This window comes from Acinonyx jubatus, chromosome A2 (genome assembly GCF_027475565.1).
Source record: "Acinonyx jubatus isolate Ajub_Pintada_27869175 chromosome A2, VMU_Ajub_asm_v1.0, whole genome shotgun sequence".
In the NCBI taxonomy this organism is placed as follows: Eukaryota; Metazoa; Chordata; class Mammalia; order Carnivora; family Felidae; genus Acinonyx; species Acinonyx jubatus.
This window is the reverse complement of record NC_069383.1, coordinates 17,660,903-17,680,960: the sequence shown is the minus strand read 5'-3', so window position 1 is coordinate 17,680,960 and position 20,058 is coordinate 17,660,903. Positions and strand designations below refer to the sequence as shown.

The following is a 20,058-nucleotide window of genomic DNA, read 5'->3' as shown; positions in this document are numbered from 1 at the left end:
GATTAAATCAAAGTGGACTGGCATCTCTTTTATTTGATCTCTTTATTTTTTGTATTACACCTGAGAAGCAGTTAAAAGCATTTATGAACACAGAACATCCCTAATGTACTGGGTGACAAGAGTTAAATCCCAAGACAGTGTCCCAGCTTCCCCCACCTCCACCCAGATCCAGGCCCCTTTTCTGCCAGTTTGCTAATGCCCAGATGAAGGTCAACTGGTTCACTGTCTCTGTTAACACTTTCCTTCCTGTTCAGAATGTGGACACTTCTTTTCCTGCCATTTAGAGTCCAAATCTTGCCAGTGACTTTCAGCTCAAGCTGATACTCCTTAATCTGATCCTTGATTTCATCTTCTGGATAGAGAATAGCTACAAGCTCTTTCTATATAAACTCTTAGCATCATATGCACAACTCTAGATCTTTTCTAAAACCTTCAAGCATTAAAGATATTTTTCATTCACTAGCCATTTATCTGGTCATTTATTCAACAAATATTTATGAGTTCCCACTAAGAGCTAGACATCATCCTACATGGTAGAAACGTACAGAAGTGAACAAAAAAGACAAGTTCATGAGGTCAAGTAATGGCTGTCATTCACATAGCATGAGCTGTGCGGTCACCGTGGTTCTAAAACTTTCTCCTGACGACAGGTTTGTACTAAGTCACACAAAAACCGAAACTCCATTTCTCTATTCCCTCAGTCTTTCAAAAATACTCATCATATAATGGAATGAGTGGTTTATGGAATCCAACAGATCTAGAGACAAATCTTGGTCTAACATTTACTAGCTTGGTTACCCTGGGCACATTACTTAAATTTCTTCCATCTTCATTTACCGGTATTACCCGTAAAAACCAAGTTTCATAGTATCTTTTTAAAATCAAATGTTTATGAGAATTAAAAGAAAATGTAGACAAAATACTCAGCAAATAACCTAATATTACATGGTGGCCATTAGAGTATCATTATGTTTATTTGTTGTTTTTTTAAAATATTTATTGAGAGAGAGAAGAGAGCACGTGGATACGCGCATGGGGGAGGGGAAGAGAGTGGGAGAGAATCTCAAACAGGCTACACACTGTCAGCGCAGAGCCCGATGCAGGGCTTGAATTCACGAACCATGAGATCATGACCTGAGCCAAAATCAAGAGTCGGACGCTTAACCAACTGAGCCACCCAGGCGCCGCTCATTATGTTTACTTGTAACACAGGGCAAGTATTAGTGCTTTATCTATATTCTAGGGATATTGTTATTCTAATCACTTACGTGGTCCAGAGAGTAAATTTCTTCTGGTGGGCTGCTGATACTACTTCACTTTAAGTATAGCTTTTGGAAGTTTAAGGCAAATAAGGGACAACAGGTTAGGTACAATGGTGAATAAAAAAATTTCAACGGGCTTTGTGATAGGAAGTGCTCAACTCTAACATCCACGGTCCAAACAGAGGAGTACAATTTACTTGGTGTAGTTTACTTAGTATTTCTATTTTTGTGCATGTCTCAATCTTGCTCTCACTAGATTCTTCCAGATTTTTTAAAAGTTTGCCTTATCTAGATAGTCTCCTAAATGGTTTTAATATGCAATAAAAACACATTTACAAATATGTATATACTGTTGAAAAGTTTCAGATGTCTTGTCTGTAATAGCAAACCTTTTATATGCTTTTCAGAAGTATGGTTTGGTGGAGATATTTACTAGATCCAGACCTTCTTTCAGGCCTCTACTACACATTAGGTTCATTTGAATAATAAATATTCAGATTGAGATAACATTCTTTATAATATTTCCAAATGGAACGGTCATCTGACTCCTGCAGAGAACTTTTTTTAGGACTTTTTTCAGGGGAAAAGAAGCAAGTAATTTGCTTCCTTTGATCTCCAAGATACCTACATGTTGCTGCAACTGAGTTCTAAGGCATAAGCACATACTGTTCTGTCACAAGAAACCAGTGTCCTCAAAAACTACTTAACAGAGACTAGACTAAATTAGCATATGTGTGACTATTTTGTAGCACAGCATGTAAGTTAATACTGGACACCTAACTGATAGAAGAATGCATAAAACTATTAAATTTAACAAATTCCATAATGTTGAGTCAATGTTCCCAGTAATCCAGTTACAGCTAAGTATTTATTATCTTTCCTCACTTGGAGTTCAGAATTTCCTGAAGACTATGGTATTTAGTATTTTTGTAATGACAGAGCCTTTAAGAAATTGGATGAATGCTATGGCCCCTCCTCCCACAATTATCCCTCTGTCCTCTCTCCCCTGCTCTTTGAGGTTAAAAGTCCTTGCCTTAGGATATAACTTTGCCAATAACATAACATAACATAACATAACATAACATAACATAACATAACATAAAAATCATGTATTACTGCACTGGTGACATTAATGGATAAAAAGAACCAGAGTTATAAATTACAACATAGCAATGGCTTCACATGTATAATTTACCATTGAGAGGCAAAGCAAATAAAAAAAAGGTGATTATATAAGTAGATGGCACAACAGAAAAGTAGGTCTGAGAAATATATAATCAACTTGCTCTTACTACTACATATTTTCTTTAAAGTTAACAGAAGAGATCTGCCACACCAAATGCATCAAACTTTCAATATTATAAATATGAACTCATTTCAAAGTAATGAACAGTAATAATACCCATAATAATCATTTATTTAATGGGCACCTATTTAGTAAATATGTAATAGTGCATCCACTGAAAACATTTTAAATTTGTTTTGAATAGCTTCTTATTACTAGTTAGTTAAAACCATTACTCAGATGATCCTGACCAAAGTGGTCACCTAAAAGCTATCAGGATCAGTCACCCCAGACATGTTACCTACTGAGGGTTATTTTCACTGACAAAATCACTACAAATAGTAGTAATGTTAAGAAACTTCAATGGTAATAATGCCTGATAATTTGGCACAATTTTTTTTTTAACAAAGAACCTGCTCATGGTAAAAAAACAAACAAAACACATACAACTTGTTTAAGGATGAGAACTACAAAATAAAACAAAGCCCTGCGTTTTTATTTTGTTTTTGTTTTTTTTGTTTAAATAAGTTTGTTTATTCTGAGAGAGAGTGCATTTGGGGGAGGGGCAGAGAGACGGGAAGAGAGAATCCCAAGCAGGATTCTCACTGTCATGCGGGGCTTGATCCCATGAATGGTGAGATCATGACCTGAGCCAAAATCAGGAGTCGGACGCTTAACTGACTGAGCTACCCAGGTGACCCAAAGTCCTGTGTTTTTAACATAGTTCATGTAAATAGCTATGTTTTTCTGTCTCTGGGATTCTTAATTTAGGACTATTCAAGGTTCTGGAATTATATGTTCAAATTATACATTCATGTTCATTAAGTTACTCGCCAGTATCACACAGAACTAATGAAAATCAAATAAAATATGAACCAGAGAAAAATTTAAATGCGAATGTAATGCGTAACTTTTTATTTTTGTAAGTATTTTTTTTTTATTTTTAAAAAAAAAATTTTTTTTTCAACGTTTATTTATTTTTGGGACAGAGAGAGAGAGACAGAGCATGAATGTGGGAGGGGCAGAGAGAGAGGGAGGCACAGAATCGGAAACAGGCTCCAGGCTCTGAGCCATCAGCCCAGAGCCTGACGCGGGGCTCGAACTCACGGACCGCGAGATCGTGACCTGGCTGAAGTCGGACGCTTAACCAACTGCGCCACCCAGGCGCCCCTGTAAGTATTTTTAACTAATAAAAGTGTTAAGCATTTACCTTCTTTACTAACAAAAAATGTTTTTAAATGAAGGTCCATGAAAGGTAAGGCCCCAAATTTTATGGTATGTTCCCTTATCTATATATTACAAGAACTTTGTTATTTTTTTTAAAGAGCGAGAAAGAGCGTGAACAGGGGCCAGGGGTTGGGGGGTGGGGGGAGGCAGAGAGAATCTTCAGCAGGCGTAAGCACAATCTATGCTCATTGTGGAGCCTGATGTAGGCCTTGATCCCACAACCCTGGGATCATGACCTGAGTTTGAGTTGGATGCTCAACCAACTGAGCCACCCAGGTGCCCCTACATAGAACTTTTAATGTAAGTTTGGTTTTTTTTTTTCCAAGATGACTATTTCAGTCACTTAGTTTTATATAGTTGATTTACTTAATAAAAGCTCACTTTATTTTTCTTCTTTGGAGGTTTTTTTTCTTTAATTTTTTGTTTTTAACATTTATTTATTTTTGAGAGTGAGCGAGCGGGAGAGGGGCAGAGAAAGCGGGAGACAGAGACTATGAAGTAGGCTCCAGGCAGAGGTGTCAGCACAGAGCCCGACGTGGAGCTCGAACTCACGAACCATGAGATCATGACCTGAGCCGAAGTCGGACACTTAACCGACTGAGCCACCCAATTACCCCTCTTCTTTGGCAGGTTTTAAAGCCATTGGTCACACTTAGAAATTTTCCTATGGAAACAGTGAAGTATTAAAATTTTTACTGGTGGTATAAAATTGAAATTTTTACAAAATGCATGTATTTATATTTAGAAAGATTACCAAAATTTTAAAAATCCACTCAAAACATTATTACTAGTATCTCAATTTGGAAAAATTAATATGATCAAAAATTAGCCTCATTTTCAAGAAAACTAATTCATGGCTCCACAGCTGGAATTTATTCCTAAAATCTTAGGTAGCCAGGGAAATATCTTCTGTCAGGATCCAATGATTTACATTCCTAAAGTCTGTATCTGTAAATAAACCCATGATAGGAAAGGAGTGGGAGAAGGGAAGGAAAGGAGGGAGCAAGGGAGAAAGAAGGGGAAGAGTAATTCAATTCCTACAATTTTAAACGCAATCTCTACAGAAATCTATTGAGTGGGAAGGGGAGGGTGTACATATTTTCTTAAGATTTGTTTTTCTGTCACCATCGTACAGGAGTGACAACTTGAATTCATGTTATAGGTTTTATTCCTGACACAAACGTTTGTTTCACTGTTTTCCAGTACCATCAAAAATAACATAAAGGGGGGCACCTGGGTGGGTCAGTGGGTTAAGCATTTGACTTCGGCTCAGGTCATGATCTCATGGTTTGTGAGTTCGAGCCCTGCGTTGGGCTCTGTGCTGACAGTTCAGGGCCCGGAGCCTTCTTTGGATTCTGTCTCCCTCTCTGTCGCTCCCCTCCTCACGCTCTGTGTCTCTGTCTCTCAAAAGATGAATGAACGTTAAAAAAAAAAAAACTTAAAAAAAAATAAAGGAAAGATGACGTAACCCCTTAAAATTAATGTTATAATTTTTCCCATGAGCATACAGACTTAAAAAAACAAAAACAAAAAAAACTTCATAATCATTTTATCTAAGATGTGTCTTGTTCCTCATTTGTGTTTACTGATTTTGAATAAAAGATGGGGACCCTGTATGTCCAATTTTGGGTGTTTTCAGTTGTGAACACTTGTATTTCTATTTATCGGTTCAAACTTGTATGTTCTTCCCTATCTTTCGCTGGTTCCATCTCAATGCTTTACCTACTGTAATAATCTTCAATTTTCCCCCTATCTATTTCATTTGTAGCTCTGAAAAATTTCAATGCAAATGATGGGAAAAGAGTACTCTCCTGGATGGGTCAGATCAAATCCTGTCCTTCTACTTACGAGCTGTAGGATTTCAGGCAAGTTGCTTAATTTTCATTTCTCTAACTATAAAATGGAGATTAAGCCTACCTGGGTAGATGTCAGATTAAATTATATGCGTATCTATATTAATTTATTATACAGGACCATACCTTGCACAGGGTAAGTACTCAAAGAGAAGGCATTCTGTTCCCATTCTTCCATTTCAAAAAAAATTTTTTTAATGTTTATTTTTGAGAGAGAGAGACAGACAGACAGAGAGAGAGAGAGAGAGAGAGAGAGAGAGACAGAGTGTGAGCGGGGAAGAGGCAGAAAGAGGGAGACACAGAATCCGAAGCAGGCTCCAGGCTCTGAACTGTCAGCACAGAGCCTGACGTGGGGCTTAAATTCACAAACAACAAGATCATGACCTGAGCTGAAGTTGGATGCTTAACCGACTGAACCAGCCGGGTGCCCCATTATCGTCCGTTTTGAATTTGACGTTCTATAGCACTGATTCTCCTCTCTACTGCAATCAAATATGGCTACTTCTTGGCTCTTAAAGCAGTCTACTATTTTTATATAGTTGTAGAATTTAAACACATTTGTATAGTTGCTTTCTAAGTTTTATTTGTATGCCATGTTTTAAATAGGAAAATAATTTATTCAGAACCTACACAACTACCTTATTTGTTGTTTATCCTGTACAGCCTTTTAAATGAACCTACTGAAGAAAATGGATCCTCAGAAATATTCACTGTTGTTAAGTTCTATGCTTACTAAGCACTATAAGTGCTTAATGGTATCTGCTGAATGAATTATGTATGAACCAGTGAAAACTGTACTAACTAGCCTTCTCTTTCTCTTCCAGAGTTTGAAAATCAAGTGAGGTTGTGGGACTGGCATTAGGACTGGAGAGAGAATAATTCTGGAACACTCTGGTGAAGAATGACCTTTGATAACCGAAAAGATTATAGATTGTAGAATTCCCTTTCAGTTTAATGATTTAAATCAGTTCTTATCTGCATGTATACAAGCAATGATTCTTATTTTTCAGAATAATTCTAGGCCTCTTGCCTAAGCTTCAAATTTACTATTAAGACTCTGCTTTTTCTTTTAGAGAATTTCAATGAACTTTCTTTCTCATCCCCTTATCTACATGTGGCTTTTCCAAGTCTTGTTCTTCCTTCAATATCTTTACAGCAGAAAGATTTCTGAATCATATTTCTGGAAATGTTGAGCCCCAAAATAAGTGTTATGTTTGATCACACGTTAATTACTTTAGATCTCAAAATCTTGAGGAGAAAGAAATAAAATTTAGTTTATTAGACAAGCCAGTTTTTGTAACTTCAGTGTTATACAGGGATGAGCAAACTCTGACCCATGGGTCAAATCCGGCCTGCTGCCTGGTTTTGTAAATAAAGTGTAACTGGAACAGAGACATGCTTATCTGCTTATATATCATCCATGGCTGCTTTTGCATAACTGCAGAGATAAATACTGATGATAGAGACTGTAGAGCTCACAAAACCTAAGACAGCCTTGGCCTAAGACTCCTCTTAGGAATGGATCTACATAAAAGCAACTCAAATAGCAGACATGCGCTATGCAGTTATAATCTGTTAGGTAATGTTATGCTGAATCTTACATTCAGTGTCTCTTTTAAAAATGAGATAAAACATCTGAATTGGTTATTACTACAATCCCTACTTGCAGATGAGAAAGCTGAGGCTCATGGAATTAATCAACTTGGTCAAAGTTAGTACGTGGTAGGGTTGGCACTCAAACCCAGGTGTGCTGGAATGCAAAGTGAAAGTATAATTACTCTTCTAAAGAGAGCTTTAAAGTAAATAATAAAGGTGTTTTCCAAGGAATTGGTCTGCAGCTGGAAAGCTTTCAATTTTATTGGTTTGATGGTCCATGTGCTTTCATACTGTTTTAAGCAATGTGGCATTAAGTATAGATTTTAATATTTGTTCATTATTACCAGTGAAAAAGCAGTGATGCTGCTTATTCTTCACAAGAAAACAAGCATAAAACTACCTTCGCTTTTACTCAGACTGTATGGTTTTAAAAATTCATCACTGAAATTCTAAAGTGATGGCCATGAGAGGTTACAAGCGGAAGGTGGTGTTATATCTAGGCAGCTATCGTCACTATCATTGTATTCCACAACTATTGTAATAGTATGAAAAAGTTGGGCGGAACTTATTGAGTTTAAAACAAAGACTTTGAAAACAGCCATTTTCAAGAGACGAAATGAAGGAACATCATTTATACGAAAAACAACTGTCACAAAGAGGAATATGGTAAAACAACTTTGGAAACAACAAAGCAAGGGTTAGTTCCTAGAATACCAATTCAACCCAAACTTAACTATACGGCAGAAAAGAGACAATGTGATAAATACTGGAAACACAAGATGATTTTTTATCTTCAAAAAGTTCACGGCATAATAATGGAGAATAGGCAGGTAAAAATTCATACGGGGCTCTTAATTACAAGCAGTGGAAAGCAATTCATAATGATGAACAGAAATGGAATGCATTAAACAAATAATAAAAGTATCTCTCAGAATTATTGTGAAGGTTGAAGAACCAAGCTGAGTAAACGTACAGCAATGAAAGAGGCTTAAAAACAAGAAATAAAACCAAAATGTTCAGAGAATCATCTGGGCACAGAAGAGAGGCCACAATGGACACAACACTACTTCTCTTTTTGAAACTGCAGGTTTTACTGCTGCCACTGCATCCGTTACAGTGCCCGAGTCTTTGTATCAGCTCCAGGTAAAAGCATCCAATTAGGGTTATGGATTATGGGCCCATTTCTTAAGTGCAGGCAGGAAGAAGCAAGTTATTTGTCCTTTTTGGCTTTTACTGTGGTAGGAGCCAAGCCTTGCATTTCACCAAGACTCCTACTATATAAGAAGGAAGGGCCTTCAAATTCTGGGAACCTCCACCCCTAAAAGGACAAAAGCCCCACTACAAACACTGCACCTTAAATCAAGATCTACACAATATTGGGGCGCCTGGGTGCCTCAGTCGGTTGAGCGTCCGACTTCGGCTCAGGTCATGATCTCACAGTTCGTGAGTTCGAGCCCCACGTCGGGCTCTGTGCTGACAGCTCAGAGCCTGGAGCCTGCTTCGGATTCTGCGTCTCCCTCTCTGTCTGCCCCTTCCCCGCTCATGCTGTCTCTCTCTCTGTCTCTCAAAAAATGAATAAACGTTAAAAAAAATTTAAAAAAAAGATCTACACCATATTTTGCGGGGAGGTAATCTCTGAGTTCTCAAGTTTGAGAGGCACTATTCAATATCTAAATGGTAACAAGTGATTCACTCCTACACATGCACCTTTTTTTTTTAAACCAGTAAGACAAAAACTCTTTTGAACATTCAAAACTTAAAGACACGAGCAACAGTTCTACAGAACAAGATCTGAGTTTCTCAACCACTGTTTTTCAAATTCAAGTCTAGGGACTTGTCAGTCAAATCAGGAGCCCATAGCTCTCCGGTGTAAGAAACACTGCACTACAGCATAAACACAGTGAAAAAGTTCTATATTAGATATCTATATTCTATATTAGATTCTATATCTATATTTGATACCACATTGGCATAAATGAGGAATTAACTGCACAGTGAATGCTATGCGGAACAAGAACTTAAAAATAAGCAGAAATTTACTAAGCAGATAGGGTAGGCAAAAAATATTCCATCAGACGTAATAAACTAAAGTATAAAGTACTTTATTATAAAATACCATAATATAGTGAAAAAAATCTGTTCTGGTTCCACAAAACTGCATTAAAATCCTAATACCTGTTAGCAGTATGATCTGGGTCAAGCCCTTTAACATCTGATTTTTCCTCCTCTACAAAATAAGGGAGGTGGACTAGACGGATATTTAAGTAGCTTTGCTTCTAAACATATTTATGGTCACTATCATGAGTAACAACGGCTTAACGTTTATTGGCTAACACTTCACCACATGCCAGGGAAAAAGGCACACAGTTTAAATATATCAAGAGGGTCTTATAAACATCCTCATTTTTTTCCCAAGTGAGGAAACTCTGGTTCTGAGCAGTTAACTCATTCACTCAAAGTGATCCAGTTAGTTAAGAGAACCACAGCTAGAGGGTTTAATTCCAAAGCCATTAACATGATAGCTAAATCAACAATGAAATTCCAAATTCCCTAAGGAGAGTGTTTTAGCTTCTAAAACCCCCTTATTTGGATGCCTAAATTTTTCAGAAGGTCAAGAATTTAGACCTAAGTACCAAAATGTTCTTTATTTTATATAGTCAAATAGAAATCTTTCCAAAATATACACGTGTCCGGTTTTTTAAATAAGAGAAAAGTGGACCGAATTTAAACTATTCATGAAGCTCACAGTTACATTCATACATATTCATTATTGTATGGGCCTCTAGAACTTTAAGGTAATATGACTCTTGGCCCTTCATTTTCTCAGGCCAGCTCATGTTTTTGTTTCTTCTCTCATTGCTTTCAGTAATCACAGCCCCTCTCCATCTTTGTAATGTTTTGTGGACTAAAAAAAGAAAAAAGAAAAGAGAAAAGAAAGAAAAGAGAAGAAAAAAGAATAAGAAAAACCAACCGCCCAAGCTTATCAGAACTATTAATAAAGATACAGTTGCAAAAAAATTAATTTCAGTCGTATTTCTTACCGTAAGGTAGCCTTTGTGATAGTACCTATTAACTCTTAATTATCAATTCAGCTGTGATTTGATTCCCTAAACACAATTTCACTGTTACAAATACTTTGATATAGAATATTCCCATGCTGCACTATATCCTCTGATCTTAAGATAGTTCATAATGAATTAAAATCTAAAGCGTTATGGTCTTTAGATTACATGATACCAGCATTCTAGGAAAAAAAATGTCTAATGCTTATGGAGACATAAGGGTTAAGTTTGAAGTCATTCAAAAAATGCTCCCATTTTCCCTGAGACAAAAGTAAAGGGAAAAAAATCTTAAAGGAACCTTTCTACAAAAATTCTAAAAAGGATATGAGGAAAATGGCTCTACTCCATACTAAATAATGAAGCTACAGTAACTAAAACAATTTAGTATGGAGCGAAATAGAGCAAGAAATCCAAACACATACTGGAATTCTGTTTATGATGAAGACAGTAGTTCAGATTATTAATTCAGGAACAAATTAAAAAATTACACAATAAATGGTACGGAAACAAACTGTCAGAAAAACACACAAATTACATTCCTGTTTTGTGGCTTACTTGAAAATAAATAACAGAAGTATCAACTGCCTAAAATGCCAAAAAAAAAAAAAAAAAAAAAGAAAAAAGTTCTAGAAGACCAAATTTATAATCTTATAAAGAAAGAGATCTCTGTAATAGAAAATATCCAAGTCACACAAGGGGAAAAAGTGAGATTTACCACATGAAAAGTAAAGACTGTTATAGAAAAACAAAATGGATGAAGTCAAAAGACATACTGGAAAAAATATCTGCAAAACATATGATAAAAAACTAAATTCCTTAATTTATAAAGGGCTCATACAAATCAATAAAAAAAAGACCAACTACCTAACAGAAAACTGAACAAAAGAAATAAACAAGAAATTGGGGGAAAAGAACACAAATGCTAAAGATCTGATGTTGGATTTTCTTATTAAAGAAATGCAATTTGAAGCAACGTATCATTTCTCACCTATTCAAACAGCAAAAACTACAAAGTGTCATGATGGCCAGTGCTGCTGATGTTGTGAGAGAATAATTAGTCTTATGTGCTTACTGATTTGTGGCTAGGTTGATAAAACTTTCTCAGGAGGGTAATACAGATATAGCCTCAAAAGCTGTCAAGGTTTATACATAGGTAATCATGACAGCACTGTTTAATTACAAAAATAGGCCGGAAAAAATGTCTGCATTGAACACTAGTCAAATAAACTATGGTACATCGATGAAACAGAAAACAGAATGCTGTGTCCCACCGGAAAAAAGAAAAAAAAAAAAAAAAGGAGAGGATGAATAAATTTCAATGTGGAACCTAAGATGAATTATTAAGGAATTAAAAAAAGCAAAGTGCAGAAAGTATGTATATACAGAATCGTTTTTTAAGTGGGGAAATAGATAAGTAAATTTCCAGTGCTTTTCTGCAATTAGGTGAAACTGTTAAGAATGGTTCATTTTGTTCAAAGAGACCTGGAAAGGGAGCCATAGCTGATGCATTTTTTAATCTGTTCCTGAATTAATTTCACTTTTTAAAGTTAACAGCAATTATCTAGATAGTAGAATTATAGGTCAATTTTTGTCTTTTTTATGCTTTTCTGTCTTGAAAATACCTACTACAACCTATATTTTATTTTCTTTCTCAAGTCTATTTTTTGAGAGAGAGAGAGAGAGAGAGAGAGCGAGTAGGGGAGGGGCAGAGAGAGAGAATCCCAAGCAGGCTCCAACCTGTCAACGCTGAGCTCCATATGGGGCTCCAACTCTCAAGCCATGAGATCATGACCTGAGCTGAAATCAACAGTCAGACAGTTAATGGACTGAGCCACCCAGGCACCTGACAAGCCATACTTTAAAGAAACCACCTGGGGAGGAGGAGTGAGCAATGAGAGACTTCGTCTCAATTTATTTTATTCAACACAGAGTTGTCTTTTAAATAATAAGCTTATGTTGTTTTTATAATTAAATTGGCTTTAACTTATTGCGCTTTTAATTGTCTGCACTAGTGTAAGGATCCTGTCTAAAATTTTAGAGCAAAACACTATATATAGCCTATGGACATCTGAGTGAACACGAGCCTCCCAATATAAGAAAGGTCTTCCTTTGCATTAAAACAAAACAAAACAAAACAAAACAAACACCAGACTAATAGAAAAAAAAGTGTCTACACTAAACGTTCTATACCTTCTGGGGGCACCTATATTTATACAAGCTGATATATTTGCTTTTTGACGGAGTCACCAGCCCTGATGCAGAAAGGGCATACATAACACAGCAACAAATCTTTTCGATGTAAGAAACTGGCAATTTAAAAAAGGAATGGAGAAAAGGGAAACCACCTAAAATGAATAAATGCAAGACAGACTGAATTAGGACTGTTTTTAAATTGCCGATTTTATTAGGAAAGTGAAAAGCGATCCCAATAAGTCTTGGCAATTTCTCAAGATTAGAGTTGATACTTTTCTCAGGTTCAAGAGATCCTATCCTTTCAAAGAGTGCACAATTGTTGCTTTTAAAACCTACCAGGGTGTCAAAGGTAGATGTAATTAGAATGGGGGCCGGAGAAAGAAGGGAAACCACAGAGAAAGGGAAGTTACAGACCTGATGTATAGTATTTCACAGCAAGTGAAAAAGAAGTACATGTAAACAAGAGACTACATGTATGGGACCTGCTGGAGATTATAAGGGACAACTTATCAATACATCTCATAAGCATTCACCTCTATCTAGGACAGCTGGATCCTCAAAATCTACCAAAAAAGTCACCCCTAAGTAGTCTCAATGGATAATTACCATCCTGCTGTGATTATTTTTAACACTTGTATATTCAATAATACAGCATCTCCTGAGTTACCTAGCATTACTGAGAAATGGAGGTCAATGGCATGCTGAAGTATCACAGCAAGGAACTATGAAGTCAGAGTTCAAATCTCAGCTTCACTAGTCAGGAGCTTTATGACCTTGGGCAAGCTATTTAATCTTTGCTTCAGTCTCTTAGTCTCTAAAATGGAGGTTAGCAACATTAACTATGCTCATGGGTTGATGTGATAAGTAAATGAAATTATATGATGTGTAAGTGAAATTATACTTACACTTGGCATCACAGTGCTCAAACATACAAAATTTTAAGAACATACATTTTGAAAAAATTACAATGTGTTTAATTTATATATATTTTAAAGTTTATTTATTTTGAAAGAGAGAAGGAGGGAGAGAGAGAGAGGGAGAGAGAGAGAGAGAGAGAGAGAGAAAGCGAGCAGGGGAGGGGCACAGACAGAGGGAGACAGAATCCCAAGCAAGCATTTCACTGTCAGCACAGACCTCGATGTGGGTCTTGAACTCATGAACTATGAGATCATGACCTGAGCAGGAATCAAGAGTCGGACATTTAATCAACTGAACCACCCAGACGCCCCTGCAGTCTGTTTAATTTAAACCACTGAAAAAAAATCTCAATACTTAACTTTTGTTTCTTAAAGCAAACAGACACAATTTAAGTTTTTCTGTACCGCGCAGGATCATAATTACACATATAAATTGTTAAGACTGTGTGACTATGTGGGGCACCCGGTTGGCTCAGTCGGTGGAGCATCCACCTCTTGGTGGTATCAAAGTGGTGGGTTCAAGTAACACACTGGGTGTAGAAGAAACTTAAAAAAAAAATCTTAAAAAAAGCCCCCAAAACTGTGTGACTATAAATACAAGTTTCCATAAGCTATCAAACTATCCATCTCTTTATAGATATACACTGAGCAGAGATAGCCCCCAGTGAGATTTAAAGTTTATAAGAGATACTGTTTCTATGCTATTTCCAAACTGCTAAGTGTAGCCATTTTTCTATGTCATTATTCATAATCAGAGATAACTTGTGCCTACTTCTTATAAGCCCCTTTCTCTTTCTTAAGGTGCTGATGCTAAGCTACTCTGAGCTAAGACACCAGATAACCATTTCAGGGAAGACTGATACAGTGAGAAAAAAATATGGGCTGTAGAGTCAGACAGCTCTAGGTTTAAATCCTAGTTGTGCCACTTTGTGGCCTTGTTAAAGTTGCTTAACTTCTCTGAGGTTTCAATTTCCTCATCCTTAAAATGGGGATACTATTAGCTATATTGAAATGCTTTGGTAAAAAGCAAATGAAAATTTTGGTAAAGATCTTGCAGAGTATCGTCTAGTACCTGGCAATATAAATCACTCTGTCAATGGTAATCAATAGCAATTATATTGCTAATGAAGTATGTTGAAACTGTAGCTAAGTTAAGACAAAGAATTTCTCAGAACATATGCTTTTAATGTGTGAAATTCCCTGGCACTGTACTGGAGATACAAAGATGAAAAAGAATATAATATCTAAGCTCCAGAGGCTCAGGGCCTAATTAAAGACAGACATGTAAACAAAGTCACAGCAATGTGGTAAGTGAAACAGTAAAAGAAGCAGTGTACCATTTGAAATCAAATGTTTTTCTGGAAGAAGTGATATGTGCACTAAGAGGAGCTCACGAGGTTGGGGGTTAGGGATTGAGGTGAGCAGACCTGCTCAGGGAGGAAGAAAAGAGTGCATAGAAAGATGTACAAGTAAGAAACAGCTGGCAGGGTCTGGGGCAGAGGACCTGTAGACAGTGCTTGCAGAAAGGCAGGCCCCGGCCAGATCAGAGTGTACTTACGGAAGAGATGGCTTTTTAAAAAACTAATAATGGGGAATCATAAAAGTATTTTAAGAGCAGTGAAGGAGGTTGGCCGAAAAAGACAACATGCCCAGAATTCACGTGACAGAGAGATCCCCTCCCCTAAGATGTGCAAGTTGACGAGGAAAGAGAGGAACACTATAGTCAAGGAAAATACAGTCCAGGTGGGAAAGACACAGCAATTAATCTAAGGTCGTGATAAGAATGGAGAGTAAAGAATGGACGAGAGACTAAGAAGGTAGTCTTGATAACACGCAGAAATTTGGGAAGATCCCCCAATTTCTCATTTGGGGAAACGGCTGGGTCGTGATGTCATTAGTCGAAATGGAGACAACAAAAATGAAAACAGTTTTGGAGAGGGCAATGTGGGGTCAATCGAATATATCTGAACAGAACTATCCATTAGAAAGTCTGGAGCTCAGGTGAGAGCAGAATGAAGTCCAATGGAAGAAATTAACACACAGGCAAAAATGGCAGACAAGGCAAGGGTAATGTCACCCAGAAGATGTATACAGATTGAAAATGGGGCTACGAGTATCTACTACTGCTGCTCATGATTATCTTACTTTCCGGCTTTCTCGTTTTCCAAATGGACAAACCAAATTTTATGTGAGATGTTACTTACAGTTTTCAAACTTCTTTAAAAGTATGACAGTTTTCCCACACAAGTCTGCTGAATACAGATGCTTAAGTTTCCTGAGCACTGTGTCCAATTTCTTCACTATCAGGCCTGGCCCAGCAAAGTGCGTGGGACCTGAAAGGTGCCCATGAAAAACGAATGAACCAAGTATGGTCTTTAGGTCAGTCAAGAAGCCAAACTGTCTCAGACATTGTTTTAATGTTACAGATGAACATTTAATACGGATTAACCTAAAATCTTCTCTATATGCTGCTTTTTCCATTTAGAGAGAGATAATTTTCAATGGTCTGGGGACTCTGAACTTAGTTTTCAGAGTTCAGGAACTCACCCCAAACCAGTAATTTATGGCTCTCCATATTTAGATTTCTGTATATAAGTCAGAAGCAGGTAGAAAAGTAAAATTAGTGATTTTTTTAAATACTAGTTTTAAAGAGGGAGAATACTAAAATGCTTCACCTACAGGTCCATTCGTGTATACTAACTATGCGAGATATCTTCACAGGAGTAGAGAAGAATATTTTAAAGGTTCTTACTGCTTACAAGGAAAACTAGAGGACTCCAAACGGTGCTTTATGTACTTTCTTTGCAGTTACTTAGATAAATGCACATTACGTAAGTTCAGAGTGTCATAATGAGTAGAGTACCATAAACTGGCGGATGAAAAAGATGAGTCAATGAGTAAGCAGGGAAGACGGCTGCAGAACAGAAGAAACTATGTTATAAGCACCTGAGAGTGTGAAGAGACACCTGAAGGGAACTCAGTCAGTAAAAACTGGAGTGCTGGTTTTTGGCGGTTTCGGTTTTTGTTATTTTTCATTAACAAAACAAACAGTATTCTAAGAGACTCAAATTACTCAATAAAACTAAGGAAAAAGCTCACTGTTCGTAGGACTACACGACAGTCAAACCTTTTCGGATAAACCAGTTAATACTTCCTTTTCTTTGAATGTCTAGTTTTCCTCTCGTGCACATCTTTTTTTTTTAATGTTTGTTTGTTTATTTATTTATTTAGAGAGCGCACAAGCAAGGCAAAGGCAGAGAGAGAGAGAGAGAGAGAGAGGGAGAGAGGATCCCAAGTAGGTTCCATGCTGTCAGTGCAGAGCCTGCTGCAGGGCTCGATCCCATAACCTGTGAGATCAGGACCTGAGCAGATACCAAGAGTCGATGCTTAACCAACTGAGCCACACAGGCACCCCTCATGCACATCTCTTTTGATGAGAATAGGCAGTTTGGTAGTAATAGGGAAAAAACAAAATTAAACTCAACACAATGACCTGATTCCAAAACAAACCAACAAAAATCAATCCATCATTATTTTAACGTGAGTGTTTTTGCGTAACTGAGAACTGTGGGTGTAACTCATCTGCCTGAGGTAGACCTTGGGAATGCCCCACTAGAAATCTTGGCGTTATATGCTTTCACAATTACATTTTATATAGGGAGGCTGCATGCAGCAGTTAAAGAGCCTAAGTTTTGGAGCCAGCAGTCCAGTTCTGGCTTCATTTGTTATCTCTGCAACTTTGGACTTTTGTCTTAAGTACTCTGCGTTTCTGTAAAACAGGACTAATAAAAGTATTTCACAAGGCTCACAAGAATGATATAAAATAATGTACCAGGAAAACACCACATAAATGGTGTTGGTTCTGCAGGTGTAAGCTCCCTTACTACTTACCAACTTTGTATATTTCAAGTTAACCAAATAACCTAGCTTCTTCCATAACAGAAAAACAAGAGCCCACTCAACTTCCCGAGTACTGTGGCGTCCCATCACTGAAAAATGTACCAGGCATTGAAGTGTCTCAGTAATTTCTTCCTTTAAATTTTTTTTTTAATGTTTATTTATTTTTGAGACAGAGCATGGACGGAGGAGGGTCAGAGAGAGAGGGAGACACAGAATCTGCAACAGGCTCCAGGCTCTGAGCTGTCAACACAGAGCCTGACGCGGGGCTCGAACCCACAGACCGCGAGATCATGACCTGAGCCGAAGTCGGCCGCTTAACCGACTGAGCCACCCAGGCGCCCCAGTAATTTCTTCCTTTAAACTTTGTATTGAAACATCCCGTAAGTTAGGTTTCAGACTACCACTAGCTGAGAGGGCGGTGAGAAGGCGTCCTACAAATCCACTGCAAATAGCTAAACACATGATCTGCAAGCAGAAAGTCTAAATTGTAATGGTATTTATTAAACAGAGTAAAGACCAGCAGCAGCTTGCCTTGCACAATCCTGCAAGTTTTAAGAAACTCTGCTTCTGCTTAGTTGCTTCCTAACAGATCTCTGGAGGCAAAGCAGCACATCGGTGGGCATATCCTTTGAAGAACTAAAATCCAGAACCAGTTCTCACACTCTTAGAAGGTGAGTCAGATGCCCCCCACGGCTACGTCCTAAAGTTACACTTTTTAGAAGATGTCCTCCAAGGTTATGTCTTAAGGTTACACTTTGGGGATTTTTTTTTTTTTTAACATTACCACTGAATTAAACAAAACAAAAAACACGTAAGTACTCTCCTAATTACAAAAGGCACAGTTCTGGGGTCCAGAAGCAGGTCGGCCTGGAATGTTACCACTCCACCACCATGCAGATTCAATTTTGCATTTTGAGTGTAGGTTTGAGATGAGCTTTCCTCATCATGATCCTACCCCCAAATATACTGTGAATGAACGGCACACTATTTATTACACGTTTAGGCATTTCACTTCAGATGGGATCAAGGATCAACATGGAGTAACTGAAGTCAACGTGCCTGCTGGAAAACTATTCTGTATCTTAAACACCCCCCGGCGCTAATGGACAACGTTACCACTTGAAGCAAGGATGTATGTGTTGTAGTGTGGGAGACGAAAAAGGCCACACCCAAAGCGAAGGCTTCACAGTGAAGTGATACCCAGTTTCAGAATTGTAACCATTGCTATTTTCGGCACTCTTTTTTCACGGTCAATGACTACTTTGAATTCTTAACCGGCTCAAAGTTCAAGAAGACGTTCCTCTGATTCATTCAGCAACCGGCAGGTCCAAGATGGAGAATTACCCCATTCAAAGCAAGGTTTAAGTAACTCAGGCATAGAAGAGGGCCAGACTCAAGTGACCAGGGCTCAGAAGGGACCCTAACAGAGGGTGACCACTCCTCCCCTCCCCCCAGGGAGGCAGGCAGACAAGAGCCTGACTGAACCACCGAGCAGTTACCTGGCACGGAACGCGACCGCGTCATCAGGACCCCTTCCCTCAATATAGACGCTCCCGGACTCCCTTCTCTCCTCGGTGCCACCTCCAACCCGGCTGGTTCTCCTCCCCCCCACCCCCCGCCGCCCCCACCCCCGCCAACCCAGCTCCCGTCAGCTTCCTCAGCCCCATCCATCGGCATCCCACCTCCGTGCTCTCGCGTACTCCACTCGTCGCCGCTTACCTTGGCCACATAGTCTTTCACCTCATCCAAGTCTCCGTTTTTCAGGGCCCACATGAACTCCTTGTCGCACATCACTGCAGCGGGGCGGGCCGCTCGGCCGGGCAGAAGACGAGGAGGCGGTGGTAGCAGCAAGCGGATACCGCGGGGCGAGAGGGAGACAGGGCCGCGCGGAGCCGAAGGGAAGAGAAGGCGGGAAAGGCTGCCAGGCGGGCGAGGCAGTTGGCCGCGGCGACCGTTGGGGCGGGAGATAGAAAGTTCTTTTGCGGCCACCGGGCCCAGCAGAGCAGGTTCCGCCTGGCCGAAGAGAAGCAAGAGCGCTTACACTTCCGGTTCACTCCCAGCTAGGATCCTCCCCCAACTTCCTCTTCCTCTTCCCTTCGGCGGAACGCCCCGCTCTCGACCCCGCCCCGACGGCGCGCAGCGGAGCGCTCCATGGGCGCAGGCGCAGTGGCTAGGCAGGCTGGTTGACGGGGTGGGGAGTGGGCGGGACTGAAAGGCCAGCGTAGCGAGGCCGCAGGCGGGGAGGGCAGCGAGTGGAGGGGCGGTTGGGGTATTCCAGGTGGAACCAGGACGTTTCTGCACACTACACGTGGGAAGAACTTTTTCTTTAAAACACAACCTTGGAGGGCATCTTGCTCACCTTCTAAAAGTGTGCAGTAGGAATGTTTGATTTGAATTCCTTCCCTTTTCACCCCCCCCTTCCCCCTGCCTTCCTTGCCACCCTTCCTCTCTTTTTCCTTTCCTTCCTTTCTTGTTCCTTCCCTTTCTTTCTCCACTATCAAGCATCCCTTGGGCTCCTCCTCCATGCCAGATTCTGCTAGGCACGGAGGATATAATAAAAAAAAGATGCAATAAGTTTATTTCCAGGACTAAGAATTCAGTTTGGTGCCATAGGCCAGAGCACACCCAACTGTCCCGTATAATTTGTGTTTTTTAAATTTTCTGTTTGTTTTCAGTGGATTGAAGCTTCAGGACTATTCTAGTGAATCCGGTTCTACTCTTCCTAGAGTTTGGGTGTAATACCTTGGGGCACAGAATCCAAGT

General features: G+C 39.0%; 1 protein-coding gene across 1 annotated transcript in view; it reads right to left on the bottom strand.

The window, feature by feature from the left end:
- The window catches only part of MTPN (myotrophin), a 59,073-nt gene extending 39,700 nt beyond the window's left edge, over positions 1-19,373 (bottom strand). The window contains exon 1 of the mRNA XM_015073068.3: positions 19,015-19,373. Coding sequence (XP_014928554.1) covers positions 19,015-19,086 — 72 coding nt within the window. The 5' untranslated portion in view covers positions 19,087-19,373. The remainder of the gene's footprint in view (positions 1-19,014) is intronic.
- Positions 19,374-20,058: the final 685 nt, after the last annotated feature.